General features: G+C 37.0%; 1 protein-coding gene across 1 annotated transcript in view; it reads right to left on the reverse strand.

Moving 5' to 3' along the window:
- zgc:77151 (uncharacterized protein LOC337153 homolog) overlaps positions 1-1,630 on the reverse strand; it is a 35,079-nt gene extending 33,449 nt beyond the window's left edge. The window contains exon 1 of the mRNA XM_056397296.1: positions 777-1,630. Coding sequence (XP_056253271.1) covers positions 777-797 — 21 coding nt within the window. The 5' untranslated portion in view covers positions 798-1,630. The remainder of the gene's footprint in view (positions 1-776) is intronic.
- Positions 1,631-9,597: the final 7,967 nt, after the last annotated feature.

The following is a 9,597-nucleotide window of genomic DNA, read 5'->3' on the forward strand; positions in this document are numbered from 1 at the left end:
TGGTGGAGGTGGTGGGGGGGGTGTATTTGATAATAATATCAATATGCTTCCTATAAAAGCAACACTACTGCTGCTCCACCTAGTCCCTGTCGAAAAAAAAAAATAAAAAAATTCAGTGTTCAATATCACGTCGGTGTTGAAATTAAATTCAGTTCAGTCAGAAATGGAAAAATGTCGATGTAGCTTTTTGTTGAAAAATGTGGAGCAGCTGAAAAGTTTCCTGATATTTTCAGGCAGGCAAACGGCCAGAAATTTAATTTTATTTAGCCATAATGTGGCTGTTAGTGGCGGCGGGTGGGGGTTGGTAGCCGGAGGAGAAGCTGAGACTGTCGACACGACACACAAAGAAATTAATCATTAACACCGCCGAGAATATCAGAAATATTAAACTGGCATTTAACGGCTGAGTCTCCGGTAACAAACGAGGCGACAGCTCGGTGTCACCGCCGATCGTTTCCCCCCCACGAAAAATACAAATATCTGCGTTTTATTTTCCACCTCTGGAGGAGAAGGAAGGGGGGGAGAGAAAAAAAAAAGTTGAGCCCTGGTTGAATAAAGTTGTAATTGCAGTCAGAGCAACTCTCCGTGCTTGGGTTTGGTTGATATGGGAAAACAATCAATACGACATGGTCAAACTAAATGAAATAAAACGCGAAATCCGGCTCCGGTTTCGCGGCGACATACGGTTAAAATATTTCACCCGTCAACAGGTCCGAAAACCCGCCGCGTCAAAGTGTCAGAAAACGACATTTATTTGGAAATTATATCGGCTTTACCTGTATTGCATTGTGCTCCATTGCAGTCCTGCATTCCCTCTCTGAGGCCCCTCTCCGGTTACACCGCCGGGACTCGCCGACACACAAACAAACGCACCAGATAGAAAAAATAAAAGCCTGCCTTTTTTTTTTTTTTTTCTTTCTTTCTCTTTTCTTTTTTCTTTTTTTTTTTTTGTAAGTGGAAATGGGACAGGATCTAGGTGTGGCCAAAGTTTGCCACAGAGTCCAACTTAATGCTAAAGTCACAGAGAAACGGCAGTTGGAGCATCTTTAGCTTCAGTAATGTGACGTATTTCCGACTGAAACGGAATACGAGGGCGGGGTTTAGCTACGAGCAGAAGGTGGAACAAGTACAACTTAGATCTTTTACTTTAGTAAAAGTAGTAATACCACTGTGTGGAAGTACTCTGTTAAAGTCCTGCAGTAAAAGTATTAGCATTGAAATACACTTAAACTACCAAAATAAAAGCAGCCTTACTTATATTGCAGACTTGTGCTATGCATTAATGTGTTTTACCACTTTAATTTTCCAGTTGGTGAAGGTGGGGCTAATTTTAATTATTTTATATACTGCTGGTTCTCATATTAAGCTATTATACTGCAAAATATAAATATGTTTTAATTATGTTTTGTATAATTAATGTGAATCTGCACAGTAACAAAAGTTGGTAGATAAATAAAGTGTAATGAAAAGTACAGAATCTGGACTAGAAATATAAAGTAGTAGAGAATGAAAACACTCAGTACAAGTACCTCAAAATTGTAAAAAGAAAGTGCAGTACATGAGTAAACTGCAACTCAAAATTCTACTTAAATAAAAGTACCAATGAAGTAAAAGTACTCATTTTTTTAAATGGCCCTTTTTAGAAAAATATATATTATATTCTTAGATTATAGTTATTGATGCATTAATGTCCTTGGATATAATGTCAGGAGTCATTCCATCTTACAATACATTATGATTTATTTATTTTGTGTCACTAAACAGCAGCAGAAAATTGAAATACTTCAATAATGTATCTCCAAAAAAAAAGTACAGTACCTGCAGTAAATGTACTTAGTTACTTTCCAACACATAATAATCTGTAATAACCTAATTATTTTATGTACAAACAACATTATATATTGGAAAAAGTCAAATTAACATAAGATTTTTCAGTATCCAGCAGAATCTCACGCTACACAACTGGAAACAGCTTGCACACAAAACTTTCAGTTTAGCACAGTAACATTATGAGTACACCTGAAATACAAAGTGTCACATGACGCATGTCTGACCGGAGATTTCTGTCAGTTTAACACAACACTTTCAACCAAATAATAAAATAATTTGTTTCAATAACAGAGTTTTATGTCATATTCAGTGGGAATATCTCACATACATCGTTTGCTGAGACACTGTGGTAGTATTTGTGAACTATGCAAACTTTTTAAACCACTGATAAGCATTTATATTTAACTGTTTAAAACAGACTAGCCATTCATTGTTTATAGTTTTAGAAGTTGAATTTTCTGAATTTCTCGATGATTTACATGCCCTGTAAAAAAAAAAAAAAAAAAAAGTGTAAGTGTAAAAGTGTAAATATAAAAAAAACAAAAACATATGCATACCTGTGCAGGTGCCAGGAAGTGGCACAAACGAACATTAAACTGCGCAAGGAAGAGTCACATTTAAAGTAAAAAGAACAGTCTAATATGATAACCATCAAAAACTACAATGAAGGACTTCTATAGAAAATACTTTGCCATGATTTCACTTACATGTTGGCACAATAAAAAGAAAACACTCATATCCAAGTTTCCTTAACTTAATTTTCCGCTCAAAATGTTAAAAATATACTAAATTAATTTATCAACATTATACTGTTGTGGCTGTTTTTCACTAAATAAAGTTAATTGATTTAACATAAAGGCCACATAAGGTTTTTCTCTGGCAGAAAACTCTTGGTTGTTTTTGGAAAACACTTGGTGAACTCGCCCTCACTAGTCGGCCTAGCAGTGTAGCACAATTTCAAGATGGTCGACGACAAGTCATTACATCTTTCAGGACCTGCGGTGGAAATAACGGCAACGAGAACCACCTGCCCTCTGACTGGGACTCTGCTTTGTGATTGGACTGTCATTATCCAATCAGATTAAGGTGTAAAAACAGGGTGAAAACTTGTGCTTTAACTTCGGTGTCACACACTGATTTACACACGGTTTTCTGCTCCAATGCGCCAATGTTGGTTTGACATTTCATTACCAATATTAAATGTCATACATTATCTAATTTTAGCAAACAGTGGCGCTGAGTCATGATGAGCAGTGAGACAATGGAGGATTGGTTGTTGTGGAAATTAATCTGTTACCTTTTCAATAATAGTCTGTTAAGAAGCAGCTCTTTGTTTTCACTCAGGAGTTTTATGTGGTTGAACAATATTAAAACACACGTGTACTGGAGGCTAAGTAATAGCATTAGCAGCGGTGGAAAGTAATTAAGTACATTTTAGAAGTACTTCTGCTCCGGTTCTTTCCTGCACGCACCGTTCTCCTGTTCACCTGACCTCCGAAAACTCTCACGGGTACGAAAAGTTTCTTCAGTTTCTTTGTTCCCCAGTTTTACTTTTCTTATGCTGTTGTTATTGATATCACTCTGGCAAAGACCTGATGGTGTCCCAAGTCAAACAAACTACAACCAACCCTGAAGTAGGCACACACCACAAGTGCCAGACTCGGCCCATTACCGGAATGGATGTAATTTGCAGTGGAAGAAGAAGTACTCACATCCTCAATTCAAGTAAAAGTACCAGCACCACATTATAAAAATCCTCCATTACAAGTAGAAGTACTGAATACAAATCCTACTAAAGTAAAAATGAGGCATTTTCACTGTATCTAGATCAGAGTAAGTGAATATTTTATTAGTACGTTAGAGAATGAATCACATTAATCTTTAAATCTAGAGTCATGTCTTATTTAGTATGACAGTGTTTTCTTTTCTCAGTTTATCCGTTGAGCATCAGAAATGTTATTGTGAAAGCCTGACCTATGAAATCCATGTTTTATGTAATAATGTGTGTAAAAGTTGAGTTTCAGACTGTGAGCTGAGATGATGTTTGGGGACTTGGACCTTTGAATACCTTTTATAGTCACTTCTAAACATGAGTGTAAGTGCAGACTGAGGAGGAGCTTCACTTTGGTCTATTAGGGGCTGAACTCTGTACGTCTTAAAGTTACTTAGTAGGTCCTCATTTCATTTCTGAAAGTAAAAAGTTGAAGCAGATTTTAAAGGAGGTTTTCATGTTTTTCAAGTCGAACTTTTAACATATTAAGAAAGTTATTGGTCACTTTAATCATTCATTTTTCCATGATTCTTGTCATTCTGGTTGTTGAATTTTGTCAGTAATAAACATGTACATTATTAATAGTGTAGTAAAGTAAATTAAAGCCATAATAAACAACTTTAAATATTCTAATATGAGAAGAATATCAGAAAATAGCTGCTATTTGTCATGTATAGATAATCAATAGATAGGTTATTAACCCTTGTGTGGTGTTCGGGTCTGTGGGACCCGTTTTCATTTTTTATCAAAAGAAAAATTATATGATTAAGTATTTTTTCAAACCCAGACTCATTGGCCTTGGCTCATTTTCTGTGAAGAATATTTATCAGAACACATTTTCAATGACCACACATTGTACACCCCCCCTACACATTTCTATTACATACAAGATGTTCGGGTCCACTGGACCCGGGGCTAATAAAAGTATGGAAATTGTTGTACCTTCACTCTGTCCTCCACCAGTCTGGGCCAGCTGTTAGTGTGTGTGTGTCTGTGTGTGTGTGTGTGTGTGTGTGTGTGTGTGTGTGTGTGTGTGTGTGTGTGAGTGAGTGAGAGTGTGTGAATGTGAGTTTTGTGTTTCTGCCACTGCCATTCCCACACAAGGTTGCAACATTGTTGCAAAATTCAAGTACCAACACCTGTCTGCTCTCACATTCCCGTACATCTTACCCTCTGTATTGCGGGAACCAATCTTTATTTTCTCATAGTCTATCCCAGCTGCAAATTGGGGGCGGGACACTATAAATATAGCTTTGCCAGTGTGGTTCCTTATCACAACTGATCAAGATGGCCAAAAGATTCTCTGTTCAGAGGGCCTTGCAATTGGTTTTTGAAGAGAGTGAAGCTTTTGATGATGATGTAGGCCTGGAGGAAGAGGTTTCAGAATGTGAGGATCACATTACTGAAAATTCAGAGTCTGACAGTGACTTAGAAGAAGCGTATGAGATTGAGCATCAGCTAGCTCCAAAACAAAGATGCCATTTAGGGGCCACTGCCCCTTTAGGCAGTATATACCATCTACACCTGCAAAATATGGTATAAAGATCTGGGCTGCCTGTGATGCCACTTCCTCATATGCTTGGAACTTACAAGTCTACACAGGGAAACCTGATGGACCCTCGTGTGTTGTATAGGCTGGTATGAAAAGGCAATGTGTTCAATGGGGCTGATGTGTTGTCTAAACTGACATGGTTACTATATGTGTTCAGCTTGTGTTGTGTAAACTGACCTGAATTTGTTAACCTCCTAAGACCCGAGCTCTATACTTTGCTATATAGGCTGATTGGGACCTGAGAAAAATGATGTCCACATATGAGGACATTAGTTTTAAATTTCGATTACTGAGTGGCAGTATAATATCCTCATATGTGGTCACCAGGCCTTTGTTGAGAAAAAGTTAGTATTGTGGTCTAGAGAACCCAAAATGTGAGGTCCACATATGTGGACGCCAGGTCCTAGGAGGTTAAATTTCAAATGGTGTTCAAATAAATGAAAATCAATAGTTACAAAAAACCTTGCTTCATTTGTAAATTTGTTGAATTTTTTCCAATCATATCTTGATTGTTATTGATTTTCTTTTTTTATTACATTTTATTAAAAAACAAACAAAATCGAGTAGCACTTTAATTTGTAAGTGTGATCTAAGAAAGGTAAAGGGCAAATATTAACCATAAAAGTAAATGCTGTTTACTGTATATTGCTTGTAATTGAGATGAAGTAAACATCTGTTAAGTATTTTAATAGAAAATTGTTTGATTGTGTTGAATTAAACCCCAACAAATGCAGCGGGTCCACCAGACCCGCCAACACTGGCTGAGTAACAAAAATATGAACATCACACAAGGGTTAAACAATCTGTCTTGTGAAAGCGCCGCAGAAGGAGTCATCTCGCTCAACAGGCGAGCTGCTAATGTTAGCTGCTAGCTCTCCACCCGAGCAGAGGGATTTCAAAAAATTATTATTAAACTATATTTTAAAAACAACACGAACTGACAAAAAAGTAAGAACTGAAAAAAAAAAAACAGTACAGTTTGTTCTGGAGACACAAATTAAAACAAACATGAAAGATGCGTCAAAATTACACATCTTATACGACAGCATGTATTTTTATGTAATTCGACTCATATGTGATGCAGACGCTCTGGTGTTTGTTGTGAAGGAGAAAATAATTGCGTATAATATCCAGCTGTCTGCAGTTTGCGCTTATCTTCTATATGTTGACTCTCCAACAAGAAATGTTAGACGTTACTTCACACAGAGGTTTTGGTCCGAGGAGCCTGGACTTCTGTGCCGTTGGCCCATTCAGTAATCTACCCATGATACTAATAAAGCTACTAATAAACTTCCTGTCGCCCTCTGACTCCAGTAGCGGGTCAGTCAGACTTCCAAACAACAGAGGAAAAGTCCAAAAACTGGTGATAAACTTAAATCAAACCCTCAGACCATCAGCGTCTACAACACAACTCATAAATCACAGATAAAATCAGAGTAAATACTCATTTAAAAAAAAAAACCTTTTATCCTGGTTTCTGATGCAGCAAACTTAAACGCCTCACAGTCAAATCACATTTTCCCCTTGTCTGTTTTGTTGAGTTGTTTCATGTGAAATTATCTCTTTAATCATAATTTGGACAGTACGAAAAAAAAATTGGACTCAGTTTCCTCTTCACGCAGTCGGTTTTCCAACCGAATGTTTGACCTCAGTGGCCAGAGGAAGAGAGGCAGCTCTTAATTAAGCAAACAGAGATCTTTGTTTCTAGATAAACAAGATAAAACTCATGATTCAGGACTAAACTTTTCTTTGATATATACGCACTTAAAGTCCCCCTATTTATAAGCAGCGGATGAACTTTTAATAAATGGTTTATGCAGACATGAGGACATGATGGAGAGTTTATTAATGCACAGGATTTATCACCGGCGAGGTCGGCTGATTTGGTAGAAAAACGTGATCACGCACAGGACACATGTATCCTGGTGAGAGGAGGCATAAACTGCAGTTACCACGAGTCTCCAGTGGGGGGAGGAAGCACGTGTCTGTTTAAACTTCCACAAAGCTGAACTGAACTCCCCCCACCCTCCTCCTCTCCCCTCCTCTCCCCTCCTCTCCCACCATGAGGCTCCAGCCTGACATTCATGTAGTGGCAGGCCTCGACTGAAGCACTGGGATGGGGCTTTGTGAGAGCCTGTGAGAATGAGCAGTAATGAGTCCAGGCTCGTGCGCTCTCTGCTCCACTTTGTTTCGCAGGTCACATTTGTTTTGATTGTGTGAAAATCTCAAGGTCAGAATAAACAGAGAGAGACCGGTGGGAAACAAAAGGAGCGACGTCAGCTGTTATTAAGGTGGATTTCAGACCGGCTGACAGTGGAGGAAAAAGTAAAAGTACCAATGTGATATTGTAAAAGTACTCCATTAGAAATTAAAGTGCTGCACTCAAAGTATTATTTAAGTTTTAAGTATCTTCAGCTACGTGTATGTAAATTAACAATAATAAAAACCATTAATTATGCAGCACAGCACCCCCTGTTTGTGGTTCTTGATTATTCTTTATTGTATTATCGGATTATTACTAATGATGAATAAATGCGGCATTTCCTGAAGTGGAGCTACTCTAAATAAATACTTTATATCGTGTTGGACGGTTCAATCTGAACAAAACTATCATATTTTATTTTATAAAATGATCACATGATCTTAAATTCAAACTTTAATCATCAGAATGAGGTGCAGTAAAACTGGAAATACTCAAGTAAAGTAGACACACTTGAAAACTGAAGTACTCACTACTTTGATAAAAGTACAGAAGAACTATCAGCAAGTATTAAAAGTCAAAGTACTTCTAGGACTGATTGTGATTCTCTCATCATTAGATCATTGATCTTGAGTCATTGAAGCTTCAGCTGCATTTCACAATTTAACTACATCATTCATATATATATATATACTATATATATATTGTCCAGTGGTTCTGTATCTAGAGGTCGGGACTCGTAAAAGAGTCACCAGGTAAATCTTTTTAAAATCATTTACAGAGGGAATCTGAAACATGACATGGGAAAAAAAGGTTGGAACCACCATTTTAATCTTAACAAAATGTGTTATATTTTATAGGACTATCAATTTTTTTTTTTAAAGTAAAAGTATATTGTAGCTGTCAGATCAATACAGTAAATGTTTAATTTTTCCTTCTCAAATCTAGTGAAGTAGAAGTATAAAGTAGCATAAAATTGAAATACTAATTTCTAATTTCTATGTATTTCTACTCCCTAAACTCTCATTGTATGAATCAGGTACCTAATAAAAAAATACTGACTGGTTCTTACTTGTCCTTAAATATAAATAAATGGAGCCCAAGGAGATAAAATACTTTCAATTTCAAAATTCTGCTTTTGTTCTTTCCCAGCTGATCACCGATGTTTCACAATAAAAGCCTCCACGGGGAAGGAAAGGATCCTACCCACTCAAACCGCTGGGAGGCTTTTAATGTGAAACAGATGGGGGGAAGTGTTGAGTTTCTCTGACTACGAACGCCACAGTTTAATTAGAAATTAAGGCCTGGTTCTTTCTTCAATTGAGATGAAGATAATTCACAATACCTCGAGAGAAAATATTTATTATAACTCATGCAAAGGACGAAACAGTAACACTTTATAACACAGCCAATGATTTACAGTGTAATTATGTTTTTTATGAAAAAGGTACCAATAAAATCCTCACTGGTTCCTGACCTAGACATTAGACTATAGGGAACAAGGGAGGAAGAAATGACTCCAAACAAAGGGAACCAACAAGGAACAATATTGAGAAACAAAACTAAAGTGAAAAGCTCTGATATTTTGCAGAACTTAAAAAATAAAGTAGTTATGGTGTCATGTATTTCACAGTTACGACATGCCACTAAAAACGTTGGGCGTACTCCAAGGTAACAAAACAAGCTCCAGGAAAATCTCTCAGAGCTTATAGATTATTGAAGAACATAGAAAATATATGGGTTATGTTCCACTCACAAGGGTTTGCTGGAGAGCTGTGTTGTTTTGGGGATGTGAAGCTCAAGTCTTGTCAATCATTTATGCAGCACAGCCGTGTATTATAAGGGATTTAACAGGTTAAACACGAGCACATACACTGCAGTGAAATAAAAACAAGTGCTGTGCTCAGACAGTTACTGTATGTATGACTTTACAGCTTCTGCAGGATTTCAGTGCTGATTAAAACCATTAAATTCCACTTACGTTTCCCAGAACTGTGCACGGTATTTACAAAAAACAAAAAAAAAATCTCATTTCCTATATAACTATTCCTCACTTGTTCCCCCATATAATCTTATTTTCCTTCACTGCAGCTACATTAAAGCACCAAGAGGAACCAGAAAGTGTTTTATTAGCACCTCATCATACAACAGAATTGCACTGTAAATCACAAGTATTACCGTTGCTTGGTGTGTGTTTATTCATCGGCCAAAGCAGCTCATTAATCTTCTCTGGCTGCTGACCTG

Source organism: Seriola aureovittata, chromosome 15, assembly GCF_021018895.1.
Source record: "Seriola aureovittata isolate HTS-2021-v1 ecotype China chromosome 15, ASM2101889v1, whole genome shotgun sequence".
Classification (NCBI taxonomy): domain Eukaryota; kingdom Metazoa; phylum Chordata; class Actinopteri; order Carangiformes; family Carangidae; genus Seriola; species Seriola aureovittata.